This window comes from Protobothrops mucrosquamatus, unplaced genomic scaffold (assembly GCF_001527695.2).
Source record: "Protobothrops mucrosquamatus isolate PMUCROS unplaced genomic scaffold, P.Mucros_1.0 scaffold4, whole genome shotgun sequence".
In the NCBI taxonomy this organism is placed as follows: domain Eukaryota; kingdom Metazoa; phylum Chordata; class Lepidosauria; order Squamata; family Viperidae; genus Protobothrops; species Protobothrops mucrosquamatus.
Window position 1 is genome coordinate 493,862 of NW_015386391.1, and position 21,819 is coordinate 515,680.

The window sequence follows — 21,819 nt, forward strand, 5'->3', positions numbered from 1 at the left end:
CAGGGGGGAGGAGGGCGCGCGATGGCCGACGGGAAAGAAAAGGGCGAGACTTCGGCTGCGAGACAGCGGGGTGAGGGCGCCGCAAGGGGGCGGAGCTCCGCCTCCTCCCCCAAAGGGCAAAATGGCCGTCTACCCCCGACGGAGATGGGGGGGAACGGTGCTGATCCCCCCCTCCCGAACCAGCCTCACCTTTGTAGCTGGGTCCCTCCCGACCCCCCTCCATCCCCAGCAGTGGGAAGCATCATTTCCCCCCCCCAAAAGCAAGAGATCCCTGGGGAGTTCCAGAAACAGGTTTATTTACAGTTAGGGAAGAATGTTCACATCCTGCTTGCTCCCTCCTGACAGCCCCCCCATGCCAAATAACTTGGGGAACGCCTGGTGGGTTGTGCTCCAGCCCATCAGTACCACCCCCTTCCCAGGCTGGCCATGCCATGCATGCCAGCTGGCCACACACACACACGTCTGGTGCTGCAGGCCGGGCAATGGCCCCCCAAGGCCTGTGTCTCCTGTTCTTCAGAGCCCGGAGCAAGAGCAGGGTGGCTCCCCTCCAAGGCCGCCTTCCATGCCAGGCCATCCTCACTCATCAGAATCCAGATCGCTGTCTCCAGCTATGGAGTGGAAGTCCTCGCTGTCATCCTCGTCCTCTGACAGATGAACCTGGCTTAGCACGCTGGGGCCGCATCGCTGCTCTTCCTCCTCTTCCTCCTCTTCCTCTTCCTCCTCCTCCTCCTCTTCTGAGATCTCGTACCCTCCCAGGCTACTAAAACTGGCATCTCGCGTATTGGACTTTGGGCCGGGCTCCTCGTAGCTACCATAACTGGAAAAGAAGCAAGAAGGGTCCTTATCTGCCAAAGGAAGCCACACCGTTAGGATTTTTCTGCTGAACGATCGGTTGCCTGATGGCCTGTCCTCACCTGGCGTTGCTGTCCTCCATGGCGTGAGAAGCCTCTCCTCCAGCTCCCTCGTAGTACATCATGCTCTCCTCATTGTCCATGCCCATCCGCGTGTTCTCTTGGAGGACATGCGGCTGCTTGGGCCGAACTGCGCTAGGCTCCACGTCAGAATCGCTCCCACTCTCACTAAGCTGAATAGCTAGGAGACACAACCAAAGGGTCACTCTGATGTTGCACCTTGCTTGCCAGCAACATTTTCTCTTCCCCGTCACTGCCGGGGGCTTCCAGGACATTCACTTCCTCAGCAGCATCTCACTAATTGACTGGGCTCCAAAATTGGCTAAGCAACACCACCACCCAAAAGAAACAAAGACTTCAGGGGTGTTGTGTATTTCCAAAGGCTACTAGCACACTGCCATGACTTGAATTAACAGAACTAAAACATCAGAAAAAGATAGTAAATCATTGGGACCTCTCCAATAAGCAGGTCTGGTTTTTTTTCACATTAAGTACTGTTTATATTATTATTATCTTTATACATTTTACAGAGAGCATCAATTACTGGGTGGTATAAAAATGCTAACAAGTAAATAAAGCACATTTCCCTAATTGCTCCTGCGGTGACTCTCCTATTCTTCTAATTCACAGGCTCTCTTTTTTCTCCACTTATGTAATCTGCGCCTTCATTTTTCACAACAGCATCCGAGACTCTTCCCCCCCCCCCCCCCCACACACCCTTTCCTAAAAATCCCTGGGCCAGGAGGGCAATGAATCCTCTTTACAAACTGATCTGTCCCAATGAAAACTTCCTGTGTTCAAATCAGCATCCTTTTCTGTCTTGCACTTAGTCTGCGTTCTCTCCCCGGGCTCAGATCCAACCCACCCGTGTCTCGGGCGATATTTGTACAGAAAGAGTGAGAGAGGATGCCTTCTTGGGTCTTTCTCCCTGGAACTAGGAGTATATACAACAAACAAGGGCACCGTGGCTCCTGGGCAGCGGCTTCCTGCCCTTTTCAGAAATCCGACTCACATGAAAAGGGGTTATCGCCCTCCTCATCGCTGCCATCATCGTCCTCCCCATCTGACATGAGCAAGTCTTCATAGAGCACACTGGCCTGAGGCTGCTGAACCGAGCCTTCTTCCTCATCAGCCAGGTCTCCCTCGGCGTCCTCCACTTCCTGTCACAGGGAGCAGGAAGGAGAAGAGGAGGTCACAAGTTGAAACAGAGGAAAAGGATGCTTGGCTTCCTTCCCACTGACATGGTGCACCGGCAGTGCCAGCTCTTCCTAAAAACTGATTGCTTTGGCTAGCATTTCATCCGCTGCTGATAGAATCACTCCGGAGGGCCCTGCACTGCCTCAGCTTCTGCTATGAGAGCAGAAGCCCACAGGTGAGCTACAGGTGGGGTCACGGATACTCACTGGGGCTGGAGTCTTAGGTTTCCCATCCTCATCCTCATCCAACCCTTCAATATCTACGTCAGAGTCTTCCTCGCCCAGCCTACCTTGGCCCTGCCGCATCTGAGTGAGGAACACAGAGATAACGCCACTGAGGAAGGAGCAGGCACCGAGGGGGACACAGACGCTCTTAAAGCAGGCCAGCCAAGCCACCAGGGGAGGAATCGCCCAGGGTGGAGGGCACTTCCTGGCCGCCCTTGTTCTGCTGCCTCCACCATGGCAATGCCTGCTTGTGCTCTGTGGGGCTTTATCCTTTAGACTAGCTGAGCAGCAGGCCCAAGCCCCAAAACACAGAGTGCCGGGCACCCTGGGAACACGCTTTCTCTTCCCCAGTCTCGCAGGGGCCTAGAGACAGAACTGCCTCCCTGGACTTGAAGAAATCAACCTTTTGTGGCAGCTGACAGAAACCACATCCAAGTGGACACCCACTAAAGCCCCCGGGGAACGCATCCTTCCCATTCCTTCTCAACTTTCTCTTTCTCCTTTGTCTAAATCAAATAGTTGTACCCAACACATTAAAAAAACCATACCAGGGAAAACATGTTTGTCTCAGGTTAGCTAAGCTATATTAACTTTTCCAAGAACTGCTTTTCCTCATTATTTTCAAAGCGAACCCTCCATCCATTACTACCAGAATTCAAATGACCCTCTGCATTTCTGGCACACGTATTTTCACACTTAAATGAAACCAGAAAAGGAGCAACAATCTGGCAGTACAAAAGTTTGTGGATGTTCAGAAACGTTCCTTCCTTAATGTAAAATTGAAGCCAAAAGGCAAGGCGTGGGGAGCCCCCTCCTCTCTGTCAACAGGGCTGGGTCCCATTTCTTTTCCTGGCTGCTCAGAATATAGAGGAATCCCTTTCAAAGGCTTTTCAAAGCAATGAGATAGTAGCATCCATCATTCCCAGAAACTATCATCTGATCAAGCAAGGCCTTCTGTAAGAGATCTTCCTATGCAGAGCTCTGTTTTCACACCTTTGACCAGGAATGAGAAGGAAACCACTGCCCTTGCTATGCCAGGCCCTATTTCAACATGTCTACAGCTCCTGTGGGAAAGCTATTCTTCCTTTCTGCAGTCAGTGCCCCTCTCTTTTCCTGCGGAGATCTCAGCCCCTTTTGCTGGGGTGCGTTTCTGACCTGTGCAGAGGGCTTCTCGGGTGTCGTGGTGGGCGTGTCCATAGCAGACAGATTGCTCTCATCTTGGTAGACGGAGGCATCCCGGGACATACTGAGAGAGGTGTTGGTATCATACAAATCGGGTGGCTAAAGGGCATTTGGAAGGAGGAAATTGGAGTCACAGGAGTTCAGGTGAGACACAGGCTCCCTGGGCTTTCAGAAGTGGCCCCCGCTGTTTCTTCTCTTAGCTATCCTGAATCAAGCATGCTGACTGTGAGAGGCTGAAGCTCAGATCCTTACTCAGAAAAAAAGCTCTGCACGTTTCCATTGTGCGCTCTCTCCCCCTCAGACTCACAGCAAGAACAGTGAAAATTGATTGCTCCCTCACTGGCCCACATTCCCAGAAGAGAACATGAAAACCAGTGAGTCATTTCTGTGTTCATTCCTATCACTCGTCTTTCGCTGCTTTGTTGACCTTTTTCTATTTTGCTTTTGAAGACTTGGCTGAAAAGAGTCTTTGAAGCCAGTGCAGCCTGTCGGTCACTTGCCAGGCTCTCAGCAGCTGCATCACCTCTGACCCCATTCTGACCGGAGAGCTGAAGAAAGCCTGGGAAGACTCCGAGAGAGCTGGTGGGTCTTCTACAAGAGGGAAAGCCTGAGAAACACTTTCAGTGGACAATCATGGCAGGAACTGAAGGCAGGACAAGGAGGCAGGGAAAGACCCAACGGGTTACCATTGAACTGGATCTCCCTGGAATGGAAAACTCCTCTGGGACTCCCCGCTCCAGCTCCAGTCCCCCCCCCCCAGGGACAAGTCAATTAAAATCCGTCCTGGCTTTCTCTCCACCAAGCATCTCCTGAGCTAGGAGTCCAATTGAGCAGTTTACCCAGAAACCTCACCAGATCAAGAATAGTGCAGCCCCACCCCCATCCTCTCTGCCCCAGTTCTGGTCACAACCAGACTCACCTGCGGCGTGTAGGGCCCAGGAGTCATGGGGTCCAAGCTCTCCAGATCAGCTTCCTCCAGGGCTGCTTCTTTAGCGGTCGAGATGTCTCTTTCAAGCTGAGTCAGGTGCTCATCATACTGAAGGAGGGAAGATGAGAGAAAAAACAAAATATCCAAGGCTGCCAAACTGAAAACAGATGATTCCGATTGACAGATTCAGAGCAGTGCCTCTTACCTCCGCTAAGGTCTGGTAGCAGATATTCACAATCTCCTGAGCTGTTTTGGTGTACTGGCTGTCCGGCCCTGCATGGAAAAGCCCAATCAAGGTACCTCAAAATGCAAAGGGACAACTGGCGTTCCAGGGCCAGGGGGCGGAAGAAGATGGGCAGCACCTGCCCGCAGGGCCTCGCCCAACTCTGCCCAATCCCACTGAGCAGGGCTGGGCCAGGAGACAAAGGGCAGCCTGGCGGCGAGGCTCCAGAGTGAGCAGGGGGCATTGAGAAACTGCCTATTTTAACCAAGCAAACTTTCGGGTGGGCCAGACCCCTGGTCTGAGGATGGCCTTAGACTCTGGCCAAAGAAAACTTACCATTGTATTTGATACTATTTGCAAGGATCAGGTTCACATCATCCAGGAAGACTTCTCGATTCTGGTACTTGTGCTTGGAGATATTCTAGAAGAAATCGGTGGACTGTAGGAAGACCCCAGACCCCAAGCGGCATGTTCAAAGGCCTCAGAGACTCCTTAGCTGCCCTGCTGTTTCCATTTCCCACCATCTTAGGTAACACACCCAAGGACGTATCTAAGATAGCCTTTAGGACGTTTAGGGGAGCAAAGGCAAAACCCTCACACCTTCTCCCGATTGACTTTGCATGAACCGTGCAGAGTGGGCCACAGCTACCATAACCGAGGAAGGCGATCCCCTCCCCACCTGCTTTTGAGCTTCAGATCCAGAAGGGGCCCCATCAGGGCAGCTCTTGGCTTCAGCCACTCTCAAGGCACTTCTTCCATACCTACCTTGCGGATAGTCTCCAGATCCATTGGGCTGACGATAACTTTGTAATAATCTGGCACAAATTTCTTATTAACAGGATGATGGAACGGCCAAGACTGAAAGCAAAGAGAACATCGACAAAGAAACTAAGAAGAGCTTCTGGAAAACATCAGTTCAAAGTAAAAGGCATGTCTGTTTCCCAACAAATCCCAATTCCTACTGTACAAATCTCACAAAAAGGTAGGGAAGGAGAGAAAGCTCCAGAACATGTATGTTTTTTTCCTAGCTGCTCATTAAGGCTTGCGAAAACTAGCATTGCTCAAGTGCAGCTCAGGAGAAAAGGCTGTTGAAGATGAACTACACCAAAGCAGAAGTGGGTCCCCTAGGAAGCAGGGATTCTATCTCCTGACATCTCCAAGAGCCCCCCCGTCCCCCCCACAGCTCCCTTTCATCCCCTCCACTGTCTGCCACGGGCACACCTACATCAGGAACCACCTTCATCTTCTGGGTCACGATGTTGTCCAGAATAAAGGAAAAGGCTACTTGGTCATCATCGTCCAGAAGGGGATTTATGGCTTTCTCCAAACGAGCCAATTTATCTTCTTTCTGAAATGACATCAAGGTTCAGGAAGAATTACGGAGATCAACATCCTCCAACCAATTGCAGTTTCACTCTTTAAAATGTATTTTACCATCCAGACTTCAAATCTGCTCTAGCTTTTCAACCTGTAGGTTTTCAAACAGTGAAGCCTCCCATTCATTATGGGAATCAAACTGCTGCTCACTTTTTCCAGACATTTTGGCTTATTTTTCCATGCCCCCAAAGCTTTTTTACACACTCTCAATGGCACACAATACAGTTTTCCTTTTTAACTGTGGGAATACTTAATACTTTTAAATTGGAAAAAAAACACGGCATTAAAATTTGCTGACTTCAAGCAAGATCAAGTTGGAGCATTTAATATGCCACATCTGTGCCCTCTGATCTCAAGCAGGTGCCCCAAGGATTGCCCCCCTGTGCTGAGCTCTTTGCCCAGAGATCACCAGGTGGGCACTCTGATCCAGAGGCAGCAAGCAGCAAGGGGGCAAAGGGTTTCTAACTGTGATCTACAAGTGCCTTTATGAAAGTCTATTAGTGCTTTAATAATAGCATTATGAAGCTTAATTAAAGCTTCATCTCAGTTGTTCGCTCTTTCTCCCTTCACACAAGACTTGCCTCTTTCAGTTTCTGGTCACAGAGGTCCAACATTGACTGAGAAATCTGGGTCAAGGAGTGCTTTGGCCCTGCAAAAACAGAGTGGACACAAGACTGAGGCTCCTCCTGGGGCAGGTTACAGTGCCCTAACCTCTCTCCCTTTGGTTACATTTATAACATTGTCACAGATAGCAATAATGCTTAGACTATTCATAGTAGCAGAAACAAAAGCAAATAGCTAAAAAACCAATAGTAAAACAGCAAGACTTCCTTTGTGAGGGTCTTATTGCACAGGAAAGAACATTATAAACGTGTGCTCAAAAGACAGATATTCATATTCCACTGACAGCAAGAAGGGTTAATGGCTCTGAGGCTCAAGATAACGAGCATTGATGATTTTTCCCATGTGGGGTCACAGAGATTAAGCATCCCCCCCCCTTCCTCACAGAACTTCAGGAACAACCAAGCAGCTCTTCTTGCTTCAGCAACCTAATCTGCTTTAATTCGGAATTGCCAGTTCAAAGCTGTGGGTCGCTACCCCAAACTTACTCCAGGAAAAGGAAGGGAAGGATTTCAACAACCCAGATGGCAAAATCACACCAGGGAAGAGGAAAGGAAGATGCTCAGGTCAAGGAAAAAAATAGCAAAAAAATTTGAGGAACTGAATTGGCTGGTCAGGAAGAATTCCACACCAACCCTACCAAGAATGAGAGAAGCTTCAGCAGATTTAAGGACAAAGAAAGAAGGGAAGTTTTTGGCATCAGACCCACTGGTGAGTTCATTCTCAAATCCCCCTTCCACTGCCATCCTCCACCCTCTCAGAACCACAGAAAAGCACCAGGCTGCTGCCCTCAGACCCTTCCTCGCCTAAGACCAGAGGCGAGTAAGTAAAGGTTAGGGAAAAAAGGTGTAGGAACCGTTGTAGGTGGCACTGTTCTTCACAATCAGCTCCAGGTGTTCCCGAAACTCTTCCCGAGACGGATAGAGTCGCTTGCGGACGTTCTCCCGGAGGGTCTGCAGGTCCATTGGCCTGGGAATGATCTTGTAGTAATCTTTCACCAACTTCCCATTCACCGGCTGGTGAAAGGGGTACGTCTGGGGGAGGCAAACAGGAAGAGGTGTGTGTGTGTTCTGGGGCCCCCAACGGGCCCCGCGCTCTTCCCAGCCAGCCAAGCCCCAATGGATACCAAGAGGCACAGCTTTACCACGCTACAGACACAGTAAACCCTCATCTATTCATACTTGCCTTCTTAATAGTTTAAACTTTTAATAATTGTTCAATTAAAATTTAAATCTTTGGTAAGAAATTTGGTACATTATTTTTGTGTGCTTTAGACTTATTTTAATCTTTAATGATTAAATCCAACCTATTCCAGGGAGAGCCGAGCCAAGCTTCCCTGTTAATCCCAAGGGGCCTAAGGCCAGGCGATCCCTCTGTTACCGAGCCTCCTTGCCAAGAGCGGAACGCCCCTCCCGCAACCCCAGCACCTACGTTGGGAAGGTCCCGCATGTCATTGATGACGCTTTCCAGGACGGAAGACAAGGTCACCATGGGGTCTGTGCGTCGCCGGTGGATGGACTTGTGGGGCCGCTGAAACAGACAGGAAGCGAGACCATTAATGGGCTGCAGAGTACCCAGAGCCCCAGAAACAGCTTCTCTAATTTTCTGATCCAGCTTTGCAACTTTTGTTCCTTCTGGCTGCTACAACACAAGGACTTAGATTTGAAACTCAGTTGTTCATTCTGCCCGTTGCTATTGTATTCAGTACTTATCCCGTGTAGCAAGTGAATCTGCAAAATCGTAATGTGCATGAGCTGGGTGGTTTTCCTGCATACGTTTCATTACCAAACTAGGTAATATCATCAGTGCTACAAGCACCCCACAGGACTCACGGACACTGATGATGTTACCTAGTATGGTAATGAAACGTCTGCAGGAAAACCACCAAGGACCCCACAGTTCAACCCTGAGCTACAAATATTCCTTTCTATCGATGCAATGTGCATTTTTGAATAAAAAAACTTACATGTTTTTTACATCTAAATATTTAAGTAGTAGGACACATTATACTATAAGGTCAAGATGGGTAGAAACCAAAGGCACTTAGAAGAGCTTACATTTAAGTAGTCACAATGCACCGTGGTCCCAACCCGCCGCTTCTTTTTGGGGGGCAGCTGCTGTTTGGGGAACTTCAGGACCAAGGACTTCCTGCGAACCTCATCCGCACTGCAAAGAGACGCCGAAAGTGGGATTGGCTGCAGCTCCACCCTCCGGAAGGACTCAGCCCCCTTGGGTGCTCCGACGTCCGAGCCTCTGATCCTGGCTGCTCCGGCCAGCAGGAGCCCGGACCCTGGGAATCCCACTGCCTTCGGCCGTGATGCTGGACGCCTTCCCTGCCACTCTCACCTCTCAATCAGCTGTTTCCCCAAGACAATCTTGGTCCCCTCCACCTTGATGAGCTCTTCGTTGTCGTTGGGGATGACGGTCTTCTCCAGCTCCTCCTCCTGCTCTTCTGTCATGGCCACCGGGTTGGAGGGGGGAGCGTTAGTTTGGTAGTACAGAGGGCAGAACTTGTTGGTCCTCATGTGACCGATGGCCCCACAGGCCCCACACTTTAACTGCAACAAAGGAGCAGAAGGCCATCCCATATCAGGGAACCCATTTCCCAGGTCAGCTGGAGGAAGGCAGGGGAGACAAGGGGGGGACAAATAAGATGCAAACCTTGATCCCAATTCCCCCCCCCCCCCGCATTGTTAGTGCAAAGGCTACATCCTGAGGAGGAAAGCTGGATGTTTGATGTGACAGAAGAGAAAACGCATCACACACAGCCCAGGCAGAGCTGAAGGCGGAGTTGGGTTCCCCCCCACCCCCCAAAAAACACAACAACGGAGAGTCTGGATGCTGAAATGAGAGCCAGGTGGCGCAGCAGGAGCGGCCCAAATGACAAGGGCCCGCGGCCGGGCCAGGCTTGCTCCCTGAGGGGCCCCGGCTCACCTTCAGGTCCGGGCGCTCCTTCATCTTCCTGGGCTTTTTCTCCGGAGGGCCCTTCAGCTTCTCCTTCTCCTGGTTCCGCTTCAGCCGCCTCAGCTGCTCTTGGATCCGGCGCCTTTCCTTCCGCATCTCCTCCCGGTGCTGCTCGTCAAAGAGCGCAAACTTCCGGCTGGAGGACGAAACACGGCAGACGGGTGAAGGCCGTCCTCAGCCCAGGCTGGCCAAGCCTTCCCCGGCTGGTCCTTGGCACACTTCCAAAGGCAACAGTGTGCCACCCCCCCACCCCCACCCCCACGGCACCCTGAGCACCTCTGCCAAGCCTTCAGGCCCAGTCCTGCCCCCAGGGAGGAGGCGTCCCGGCAGCCGTAATCCTACTTGATTTTGGGTTGGGTGGTCAAAAGCTTGGCAGACTTTGAGGATGCCTTAGGCTCACCCCAGCGGCCTTCCCAGATGCAAGGCGTGGCACTGCTGCCCAGAAACCTCCCCTGCGTATAGGGGCAGCCCCTTGAAACGGCCGATCACCCTCCGAACCACCCCCCTGGTTCACTTCTTTTTCCCTGGCACTTTTTCGCTTCAGAGCCAACTGCCTGTTGACGTAACTGGCATCTCTGCCCCGAAGGACTCTGGCTTTCAACGTCAATCCATATACTTGGATTGCTTATTTTTTCAAAAATGTCTGTCTTGGAGTAGAAATGTTTGAAATAAGCATTTCCGTCTACCGAAACGTCCCGGTTCCTGCAGCAAGGGATAAGCAGGCACCCCTGCAAGGTAGGGATCCTCCTGACGCCCTTACATAAACTCTTCATCCTTGGTAGTCCGGATCCTGCTGTAGGCATCGATGACCGAGGGCTTGCGGACAGTTTCACATCTCACGTACTCCTTCCCATCCTCATCACGGAAAGTGCGATAGATTTTCAAGCGGCGACCGGTGGCCGAAGAATTGAGGCTGGTCACAGAGGCCGTGTCATCGTCTTTATGGGAACCACCCAAGTTGCCAGGAGTGGAAGCTGCCGGGAGGGAGGAGTCAAATGGTGACTTTGCCACCCTCCCAACACAGAAGGCTGAACTGAAAGGGATTCTGAGTGTGCAGAATGTCACTTGACCCAGGCGAGGGAGGTCAACCCAAAGACAATACTCAGCACTCTTGTCCCTCAATTCTGGGGGCTTCCTGTGGACCCTCCCTCAGCCTGAGCCGGGAAGCCCCTTCCCCAACCTTCAGCACTAGAGCCCCACGTCTCCTCCTGATGCCTTTCGCCCTGCTTGGACCCAAATCCTTACCAGCCCCCTTCTTGTCCCTACGGTCCCTCTTGGCCCGGTCCTTGTCGTTGCCGCCGTCTTCCCCCATCAGCATGCGCTGCAGCTCCTTCCGTTCCTGCTCCTCCCTCTCCCGGGACAACTGGGAGCTGGTCTTCTTGTTCTGGAGCATGTTCTCAATGTTCTTCCCCATCTCCTCGAAGTCGCTGTCTTCAGCAGAGCTGCTGTCTGTGTCTGTCGACAGGATCTCGGTGGACTCCAGGACTCTGGAGAATCTCTGTCCGGTCAGCCGCTGAAGCTCCCAGGCAGCCGAGTGCCGATGCAGGAGCACAGAAGGCACAGACTCCCCCCCTCACCCCCCACCCCAAATTCACTCCTGCCCTACACTGTAGGAGTCTCAATCCCCACCCTCCTCTTAGCTCAGGGAAAGCCATGTGCTGAAAACTGTAACTAAAAACATCCCCCTCCCTATGTGCAGAACCTAAAGTGGCCTCCCATAATCCCCACCCTCTAAGAGTTGTTCCCAACTGCCTAAATTATCTGTGCATCTTTCTAGTAAATTCCTCAATTTACATCCAGGGAACTTCCGTGGGAAAGGAATTCTCCAGCGATGGTCAGGAGTGGAAGTAGTTTCCTTGAGCAAATCCCACAGATACGCTGACAAAGGACTCAAGAGCCGCCATTCATTGGGATGGAACCAGGCAGGCCCCGGAGCTGCCTCCGGGTCCAAAATGGCTTTGCCACAAACCATGCAGGAGAGATGCCACAGGAAGCAGGGAGGACGGGTCTCAGCCAGTCCCACACCAAAGACTACTCACTTGTTCTGCAAGTCAAAGATGCGCTGGCATTCCTCCTTGTATCGCTCCTGGTGTTCTGCCACGGAGAAGCGGGACCCTCGGGCAAACTTACTCATGGGACCTTCGCCTGAGCGAGCCTGCTCAGTGGACATTGTCCGTACCACGTCGATCACCTCCCAGCGGGAGAGCTTCTTGATCTGAGGAAGGAGAGCCATTGGCTGCAGGGGCTCCGAGGAGGCTCAGCCCAGGGGAGAAAAGCCCCTTGCCCACACCCACCTCTTCTTCGGGGACTCCAAACTTGCGCAAGAGCTGCTTGGCGTTTTTGAGGGATAAGCGCCGAAGATCAGCATCCGTCCCTGTGACCGTCTTCTTCACTGGCTGTGGTTCCTTGTCATCCTGCTTGAAAAGGAGCAAGGACCTTCCATCCCTGTCTCAGCCCTTCATTTCGAGGGCTCCAGACTTGGCACCACTCCAGAACCCCAGCAGCTTCATGACCCAGGCCAGGAGGTACTCCAGGCCTCCTCTGCAGGCAAATGGAGCAGCTGGTCCTGGGTGATTGCCTAGACGCTCCGGGTGGCAGGGCAGCCCCTGGCCATCTGGGTGCTCCACTTACCTTCTGCTGCGTTGGCTTGTTTGGGATCTTTACGTAGGAGAAGCCTTCGCCACATCCTGTTGGGTCTGCTACTCCAGTAACTTCCAGGAGACATTTCCCTTTCATTGCTGCAATAAAAGCCCGAGTGGTGTTCCAGGGAGCTGTCCGCACCTAAGCAGAGCCAATAGGGGAGAGAGACTTTGCATTCCAGAGGGAAGAACAGCTCCTCTAAAAGTCTGGCCCAGCTGTTGTTTGCTGTACCTCATCGTCTATCTTCATCTGGAAATCCTCCTCGTTTTCTTCTTCAGGGGCAAAAAAGGATTTCTCTCCGTAACCTGCATCCTGAGAAAGAGACACAGACGCCTCCTCTGAGGCCCATCAAGGGCACAAGAGGAACCCCAGATTGCTTTCCTGATAATCCTTTCTCCACGCAGATGCTGCAGTTCCAGGAGGTCCTACCTCTCCCCCCACCTGAGCCCTCCCCCGGCCTCTTCCCCTCTGTGGTGCCATCATCCCAAAGCGGCTGACAGCAGGCAGCCCACCAACCTGCCCTCAACCCCCTTTTCAGCTCTCCTAGAAGAGCCAAGGGGATCTGCGGTGCTTCTCACCGTAGCCAAAGGGCCATCTTATGTGAACGGAAAGCAACCCTGAAGGCCTGGTGGGACACCAGTGACCAAAGAAGCAGAATGAGGCTTCTCTCTTCGCCAACTTGCTGAAAACATTCATTCTTCTTGCTCCCAAGAATGAACCCAAAGTGCTCCCGTTTTTCTGATCAAATTCGAGATATTGAAGCTCAAGCTTGAGTTTACACATTGTACTAAACCAGTATTTTGAAATCATGGTTTGATGAAAAAAACATATAACATTAAACTGTAAATGGGCAAGTACAGAGACTAAAATAAGCCAAATAAGCAAATCAAGGAAAGGTTAAAATGATGCATGAAGCCAGCTGATGACGACTTTCACAAATCCTTGGCAGGACAGGACGACCTCCGAAACCCTGAGCACAGCTCACCTTCAAGCGCTGCTCAGCAGAAATCATGCTGTAATAGGCACAGCACTGCTCTGGGGACACCATGGCTCTGATTTCCTCCTCGGTTGGCAGCCGGAAGTCAGGTTTCAGGACCCACCAGTTGGAGTCCAGCCCTGAGGAAGCAACAGCCCCCCCGTGAGTCTGGCCAGGAGAGAGGAGGAGGAGGGGGGCAGCCACACGCCCGCCTCTCTCTGAGGCAGAAGGTCAGACCAACCATCCTTGCCTACCGGTGCGCTTGAAATCTGCACAGAGCTTCAGCCGCTTCCGGATGCTGCTCTCGGAGTGGGAAGGAAACGCCTTCTTAATATCCTCCATGCGAATTCTCCGGGGTCGGTCTCGGCTCTTCCAGAAGAGGCGATAGATGAAGACCTGGCAAGGGTGGCAATGAAGTAGCCAGAGGCTCAGAGTCTACAGATGCAGGATGCTCCTCGGAAGGGGCCTTCCCTCCCATGCCCGCTCCCGTACACTTCCTCCTTCCACACCGGTAGGCCCCAATGCCCACATCAGTCAAGGCAGAATTCAGGCACATCCCCAAACTACGAGCCAACCTGCCAGGCAGAATAGAGCCACTCGCCAATGTGCTCAAAACCAGGAACAGGGCCCGGCTCAGTCTGTTTACCAGCTGTTCTTTAGCACGTGCTTATGAGTCACAAACAGATGCTAGTGGCATGGCTCCTTCCCCAAATTATTTTTCCCACTTCTCCAAAAACCTGCTGAGAATGTTTGGCAATTAAGCTCTCCCCTAGCAACAAACCTGCAGGAAGTCTCGGATGTGCGTATTGGCCCGTTTGGAGTTGGGGCCAGGGACTTCGAAGAGAGGACACTGCTGGCCAACCACAAAGATATCCACCAGCTCCCGGATGTAGTAGCCCTGGCGTGTCCGAATAATTAGGAAGTCTGTTTCAGGCATCTTGTGAAGGTAGATCGGAGCCCGGAAGAGATTATTTTCAAATGCCTGTCAAACAAAAGGAGCTGTTCAGGCCACCTATAACAGCAGCAGCAGCAGCAGCAGCAGCTCTCTGCAACCTGGAGGCTCCAGGGCTACTGGCTTTTCCTCCTTTAATTTCCTGCCAAGGAGGAACTCAAAAGCTCACACGCTCTTTAGCTGCATTTGGCTGGTCTTTATAAAGGAGTTGTCCATTTGAGCATGCTTTGCTAGCATCAATGACCACTGTTTCAATCAAGTATCCTTAGGCTTTACACACTGATGTTGTGGATGGTATTTGTAGCATTACAGTGACCTGCTGCTCTCTCTCTCACACACACATGCCATTATACAACTGAGCAAGTGGGTCAGTCCACAAATCCTTGGCTGCCACAAACCCATCTGTCATTAAGGGACTAGAGATTCCTCTGCTCTCTTCCCTCAGCACAACCGTCTGCCCCAAAGGAATCCCTGTCTCAGTGCTGCTGAAACAGGGAAAGTGGGTGGTGTTTAAAACCGCAAGCCCAGAGGCCTTACCTGGAGGAGCTGGCCAGGATGAAGGGAGCCCAGGAAGGGGGACGTGTGGCAGTACACAGTCTCCCCATACTTGCAATCTGGGGCGCCAGGATCCTTGCCCGGTTTCTGCCAGGAGCAAGAAGGCTGACTGAGCGAGAGCTTTCTCAGAGGAAGTCTGAGTCTGGCAGCCCAAGCCCTGAACTCACCCGCTTGTAGTAGTTCTTGATCTTGGTGGCCATCCCAACCTGCATCATCAGGGGGGCGTTCTCCTCACTGTACTCGGCCAGGATGAGGTCACCATCCTTGCCCGTGAGGTCCTGCGGGGTGCGCATGAAGAACATCTCCCCGCCCCCAGAGGCCTGGCGCTCCTGCTCTCTCATCTGGGTACAACACAAGGAGGGTCAAGGAACACACAACACACACACACAAGTCTCCACGGGAGGCAGAGAGAATCTCTGCAGGCCGAAGCCTGAAATGGGCAGAGCTCCAGAGACCGGGCCCTTACCTTGGCCTTCTTCTTGATGTGCTTCAGCAGTGGCTGCACCGCGTGGGGCCCGGGCTGTGACAAGGTGCCAAAGGAGTACTTCTTCCAGGGGGGCCGGTGGAACTGTCGCAGCTTCATAGGGCCCATGTGGGTGGGGAAGAAGGGCTGGCGCAGCTCCACAGCAGGGATTGAGTGCTGTACCAGACCAGAGAGGCACAATTTCGGCATGTCCCGAAGAACGGCTAGGCCCGTCGATCGCCCTCAGCTGTGGGAAGGCTCCCCGCTCCCCAAAGAGGGACAAAGCTGCTCTGGTTGCATCGAGTTCTGCAAACCAATCTTGCGGGCACGTTACAGAAGTGGAGTCCTTGGCAGAAAGCCAGGGTTGTATTAGGCCCAAGAAGGCACTTTGGCACAACCAGGCAAATAACTGGTTTGCATAACATATCATGCAAAGCCATGGTTTAATTGTGAGTTGTTTGGTAAATCAAAACTAACCAGTTTGCCAAATATGTTAAGCTGCAAGGTGAAGTTTGTAACCCCAACAGCTGGATTTAGGTTAGGGCTATGTCAAAACCAAACAAAGTATAAAAAGGCAAGCCCAACACAATCTGTCACCGTTGATTCCAACCTGGATAATATTGCCGCCAAAGGTTCCGCGGAGGCCCTGCTGCTTGGGATAGTAAAACTCATCATTGGAGAGATTCCAGGGATCTTTCACTTCTGGCTGAGACATATTCTGGAGTGGAAACATGGGCAAAATAAACCATCAGAATCTCTTCCCCTTCCTTCCCTAATTCAGAAGAAACGGAGCCCCTCTCAAACCTGCTGGGGCTCTTCCTTAATGACTCCCGTTTTGCCCAAGAGGATCCGGCTTTTCTTCAAAGAAGAGTCTTTCTTATTCTCCTTGGAGGGGGAATTGAGAGTCATCTCTTCCTTTTCATCGGGAATTTCTAGAAGGAGCACAGGAGAAAACTGTACCTGAAACACCCTTCCCAATTACCCCCAATTGATGAACCAGGCAAAACCGGTCAAGGTATTAAAGCAGAAGCAAAGGCCCATTTAGGCTGCTACAGTGGTGGGCTTAAGAGCCTTCCCTGAAGCCAGGAATTAGTTACCTGCCAGATCACCCCAGTTCACAAGATGCTTAAAGGTTTTCTTACAGAAAAGATACAAAGACAGTTTAACTGCCACAGCCCCACCAAGGAACCTTGGCATTTGCTCTGAGAATTCTGTCAAGAGTCTCACTGACTCTTGCCTTAGCCCTAGTTCCCAGAGTCCTTTGAGGGAATCAGGTTAACTAAAACCGTGTTCTGGGAAGATTACCGAGAGGCTGCCTCCCATCTCAGTTTACTCATTCTTCCCTTTAGGAAACCAGAAGGCCCCAGAAAGCAGCACCCCCCAGCCTGAAGACAAGAAAGTGACTTTGTAGATGCTACCTAGGATGATATTTTCATCGTTAGGATCCAGGGTCAGGACCGGGGGCATCAATACCCTGTTCATCGCCTTGTCATCCCAGATGATGTTGTCCTCCCAGCGGCCATAGACCAGCTCTTCATTGTCAATGGGGAAAATGGAGAACCATGGCTTGTCTTCATCCAGGGCTGCTGGGGCAACAAAGTGTGAAAGTGAAGACAGCTGGATACTGGCAAATTCCTCCCCCCCACCCCCCATATGCTCTAGCACCACTGCAGAAGAGGGCGGTGCTCCAGGCCCAAGGCGACATTGTGCTCTGGGAGTTAAGCGGAAAGCAGACATTTCTGCCTCACCTGCCCACATTTGAAACAAACAAATAACATTTATGGGGCAAAGCAAAATGGTGGGGGGGGGGAAAAGAGGAGCAATGGGAGGATCAGACCTCTACTGACTGATCACTGCCCAAATTCTTCTTTATGCCAACTCAGTAAGCCAAACCCCTGAATGGTCAGACTCCCACAGCCCAGGTAAACCACTGTGCCAGAGAACGTAACACCCGATTAGCAAAACTAATCAAGGCAGGGATGATTCGGGAAGAGGCTCTTTGCTGGTCCAGTTCCTTCTGCAGAGCTGCTCCTGCCCCGAGACCCTTTCTCCTTACCTTGCTGTTCAGGCAGCTGCTTCTCTTTGCCCTTGGCGATGCTCAAGACTCCTGCCACACTGGGCTTTTGCACCAGGGGAACTGGCAAGTTGAGCAGGGAGCCACTTCGGTTCAGCCCTGCCAACAGAAGCCAGGAAAGCATCAGCAGACACAGAAGCAGCTGAGCCAAACGCAAGCAGAAAAAAGGCCGGCCTACCTTGCTGGGCGTTGTAGGCAGTGGCGTTTCTAGTCATGCTGGAAGGCAGCCAGCCTGCCAGACTGGCTCGCTGGGTCTTGGTTCCTTTGTGCTTGATGTCCTCTCCGTTCCAGATCACATCGTCCTCCCACTGCAGCTGCGTTACCATCAGGAAGTGCTCGTCGGCCAGCAGCTCATCCTTCTCAGCTGCTGTTCTCTACAAAGGGAAAATAAAGGCTCACCAGGAACCGACTCACCTCCCTGCTGTCAGCAAGGCACTGCTCTTCTCTGCAACTCACTGCCTCTTCCTCCTCGGCTTCCTTCAGCTTGAAGCCATAGTCAAAGCCGCTGCCATCTTCAGGGATGCCCAACATGTCATACCAGAGTTGGGCAGGACCGTAGCGCCATTCTGACACTTTGGGCCTGGTGTCAGCTACTTTGTCTGCATCTCCAGTAGCCTGGGAGAACTTGGACTCCACAGGAGCCATCATAGTGATCTGAAGGATATGTGGGTGTCAGAGAGTTCAGGGAGGGAGCCATTCTCCCCAGGAAACACCTTCCCTCCATTTCCGCAGACCCACCTCATCATCTGACAGACACTGCTCTGGGGGAGGGGGAGGGGCAAATTCATATTCCCAGGGGGATTTGCCTTCCAAGCCTGGCTCAGCACTGGCTTCCTCCTCTGGGATTTGTGCTTCGGGAATTGACTCCCGGTGTTTCTTCCTGCGCTTTCGCCGTGCACTTCGCCAGACGGATGGGATGTTTTTTCCAGGGCCAAAGAGGCGTAGAAAGCGAAGCACCTGAGAGAGAGAGAGAGAGAGAGGTGGAACTGGCAATAAGCTGACTTCCAGCATTTCAGCCGTCTGAAAGACACAAAGAGGAGATTGCCAGCTGGCAGAACCTTGGCGGGGCGGGGTGGGGATGGAAGCACCATGCTAGTTGACAGAAGCCGGGGGAAAAAGAACCCTGGTAGTATCAGCCAAAGAGTCTTAACCAGCTGGTCTGCCAGAAACATTCTGGGTGCCCTGATCTCTTCCTCATTGATTTTACTGAGATCATAGCAAGGGCATCTCACTGGCTAGACCAGCTTCACGAAAGAGCCAGGCTGGACCAGAAGAAAATGTCCTCTGGCTTTTCTAGATCACCACAGATACCTTTCAAAATCCTTTGGAGCCACAAGGGAATCCTTAAGGAAAAAGAGCAAACTGGTCACCTCACAACTCTAGCAGGATCACTTGGGTGATTGGAACCTGAGGCCCAAAGTGTAGAGCAGGTCAGAGAACTTCCACCCCGGGGCTCACACTCCAGCTCTACCTTTCCAGGCCGGAACTCAGGGAAAAGCGCAGTCACGCTGGGCAGCTGCTTGGTGGCATCTCGCTGCATGATCCCAGCAAGCGGCAAGGTGAGCTTCCCTTCCTTTGATTCGGCCTTTCTCGAGTCTTGGGAACTCGTCTCCGATTCAGAGTCAGAAGAGCTGCTGAAGTCCATCTTCTCCAAAGCAGTAGAGGAAGGAGCAATGATGGAGGGCAAGATGATACCATCTCCCTCTTCTGGCCCTAAGAAGGGAACAGCCGTCTCAGCAAAAGGGAGCCCTGCTTGCCAAGGCCCCGATGACTGAAACAGAGCCACAGCCATGGATGCAGCAACCGGAATCTAACATTGTGGGGATCCATGGAGAAAAAACCCTCTAAGTGGATTCACATTAGAGAAACACGATGGTGAAAAAAGGATTTTAAAGTCTTCAGCTGTGGCTATATAAACATGCAAATCTTAAGCAAACCTTTGTCAGTTACAGCTTGCAAGGTCCTTCCTCGTCAACTCTGGTAGGCTCATGTCACCAAATAAGTACCTGAACTTCAGAAACTAGAGGGTGCTTCCTCCAAAACGCACCCAGGCCCTTAACTGGACTGCTCGGTCTCTCCCCTGATTGCCCAAAGTACATACACACCAGAGACTGCTGCCTCCTTCTCATCTTCCCTTTTCATTGGCACTGGTGGGGGGGGAGGGGGAGGCATCAGCTTGGAATCAATGTCTTCTGAGTCAGCATCGTAGTCATCATCATTGTCATCTGAGAAGAACAATGAAAGTCACTGGATCGCCCCTCCCCACAATCATAAGAGTTCCGCAAGCCTCTGCTTCAGAAACAACAGAAAAAATCATCGCCATCAAACCACCTGGTCTCTGAACTGGATGGAGATGACCCATGGCCTGCCGGTATCTGCGGCTCTCGTCTTCAGCCACCTCAGTAATATCAGAATAATCCACAGCATCCTCTGTGCTCTTAACCCAGCCTGCAAGGGAAAAACATCTGGAAATCACAGGGTTGGGAGGGGCCCTTTGGTCTCCCCTGTCCTGAAAGAAAACACGGTTTCCCACAAAAAACAAGAGACCCATCCTCCGCCTGGCGCATTCCCCGTGGAAGCTCTGTTGAGGAGCCACCAGGAAGAGAAGAGAGTCTGACCCTCCGTCCATCAGTGCCTTAATAAACGCCTTCAGCAAGGGCTGCCCTCTGCCCTCTCACGGCCGGTCTACCGCTGACTGAGCCACCCGGCTCGCCTCCCTCCGGGCAGTACCGGAGGATGGCAACGCTGATCTCACCAGAGCCCATTGGTGCCAAACCCCGAACCAGGCAACGGAGCCCCAGACGGGGGGCACCAGCGGAGGTCTGAACCCCGCGGCCGGTGACATGCAGCCCCCTGGCCCCGTTTCAGCCGCGACCCCGTCGCGGACCCGCGAGGAAGCAGCCCGGAGCCGCAACGCCTCACCCTCCTCGTCCAGCTGGGCTCCGTCCGCCTCGGAAGCGTCGTCTTCGCTGGCGGTGATTTCGGTGATGAGGCTGCCCAGGCCCAGCGCCCCGAGCCCGGCCAGGTGCTTCTTGGACTCCTAGGGGAAGCGGGCAGAGAGGGAGGTTTGCTCCGGCCCTCCTCCGCCTCCTTCCCTCGGACCCCGCCGGGGAAAGAGCTCTTCCTCGGCGCCCACCTGGTCGAGCAGCCCCTCGCCCTCCAGCTGGCCCTGCTCGTTGATGTTCCCGAAGAGGAAGCCGGCCAGGGAGAAGGGCGCCGCTCTCCGCCCGCCGCCGCCGCCGCCGCCGCCCGCCTCCTCCTCGCTCTCCGAGTCCGACATCGCGCCGGCACTGCGCTCCCCGCAGCCGGAAGCGGGGTTCCCTCTTCCGTCGCAGCAGCGGCCACCGAGGGCGGCCCTAGAGCGGCCCCCGCCTTGACTTCCTGTCTCGCGTGGGGCGGGGCGAATGGCGCCCTGGGGCTGGGAGGCCGAAGTGCGGAGCGGGAGGCGGGCGCGACCCGCTGCCGGGCAGGAGGCCCCGCAAGGCTGCCCGGCCTCTTCTGGAAGGCCTCCAGCGATGGAGCGCCCACAGCCGCCGGAGGGAAGCTCTTAGATCGCTCTCACTGCCGGGAAATCCCTCCTTAGTTCCAGGCTGCTTCTCTCCCTGATTAGCCTCCACCCGCGGCTTCCTGCCCGGCCTTTGGGGAAGGGGCGAGCCCCCTCCCGCCTCCTTTGCGGCAGCCCCTCAGACATTGGAGCACGGCTGCCGCGTCGCCCTCCGCTCCTTCTCTTCGTTAAACTAGCCGTGCCCGGTTCCTGCCACCGTTCTTCGTATGTTCGAACCTCCGGTCCCCTGGTCATCTTTGTTGCTCTTTTCAGAGTTTCAACACCTTATTTATATCGTGGCGACCAAAACTGGATGCAATATTCCAATTGTGGTCTTACCAAGGCATTCTAAAACGATACTAACACTTCACTTGATGTTGAGTCTATCCCTCTGTTAAATGCAGCCTAGGACTGGGTTGGCAGCTGCAGCACGTATTCAAGCGATCGTCCACTAGGGCTTCACTCGAATATGGGACACACCCCAGACTGGACTCAATGGGGGGGGGGGTGATGCGATCCCTCTCTTCTAGCACAGCTGCCCCATGGTCCCAGGCAAGCATGCAGAACCCAGAAGCTGAGAGTCATGGTTGGGGGTCCAGCCAGAGCCTGGGGCTACAGAAGGATTGTGTGAAGGAGCCCCCCTCCTCATCCCCCCTCCCTCCCATAATAAGGAACAACAGCAAAAGAATCAGGAAACTGCTTTATTACAATTTCATTCAGCATAATTTAAAAATAACTGTTAGTTGCCGTACAAATGTACTTCAAACCGTAAAATCAGTTGCCAGTGTATATTGAAGTACCACATGATGAGTCTGTCTGCTCTCTGAACCTCAACCGTCATTCAAACCACCCCAGCTCCGCCTGGAGAAGCCTCTTTCCCCAGGGAGAGTCCAGTCCCACATCATCAGGCTCAGGCAGGAGGAAGCATGGAACATCAGGAAGGCATTCAGGAGACATTTGGCAGTGCCAGTGAGACCAAGTTCTCGTT

The 21,819-nt window shown here is 52.9% G+C and overlaps 1 protein-coding gene across 1 annotated transcript; it reads right to left on the bottom strand.

Moving 5' to 3' along the window:
• Positions 1-450: 450 nt before the first annotated feature.
• On the bottom strand, positions 451-20,567 carry TAF1 (TATA-box binding protein associated factor 1). Its single transcript, XM_015832411.1, has 39 exons — positions 20,424-20,567; positions 20,210-20,327; positions 19,619-19,735; positions 19,391-19,512; positions 18,759-18,935; positions 18,026-18,244; positions 17,702-17,941; positions 17,466-17,643; positions 17,270-17,386; positions 16,632-16,796; positions 16,018-16,145; positions 15,824-15,931; positions 15,217-15,390; positions 14,918-15,091; positions 14,733-14,837; positions 14,025-14,225; positions 13,498-13,639; positions 13,253-13,383; positions 12,499-12,579; positions 12,259-12,408; positions 11,922-12,041; positions 11,667-11,842; positions 10,927-11,114; positions 10,388-10,601; positions 9,598-9,763; positions 9,010-9,221; positions 8,721-8,829; positions 8,095-8,193; positions 7,520-7,697; positions 6,624-6,691; positions 5,891-6,013; positions 5,431-5,523; positions 5,002-5,086; positions 4,648-4,715; positions 4,434-4,550; positions 3,488-3,613; positions 1,924-2,071; positions 915-1,092; positions 451-817 (listed from the first exon to the last, which is right to left on the bottom strand). Exons 1-39 carry the CDS (start codon positions 20,565-20,567, stop codon positions 577-579), a joined length of 5,700 nt encoding a protein of 1,899 aa, XP_015687897.1. The 3' UTR covers positions 451-576.
• Positions 20,568-21,819: the final 1,252 nt, after the last annotated feature.

Coding starts and splice junctions, on each gene's coding strand:
- TAF1 (XM_015832411.1), bottom strand. CDS start 20,567: ATGTCGGACTCGGAGAGCGAGGAGGAGGCGGGCGGCGGCGGCGGCGGC. Junction 9,222..9,597: donor AGGAGCGCCCGGACCTGAAG/GTGAGCCGGGGC, acceptor CCTTTGTTGCAG/TTAAAGTGTGGGGCCTGTGG. Junction 5,524..5,890: donor AGATGAAGGTGGTTCCTGAT/GTAGGTGTGCCC, acceptor CTTTGCTTTCAG/TCTTGGCCGTTCCATCATCC.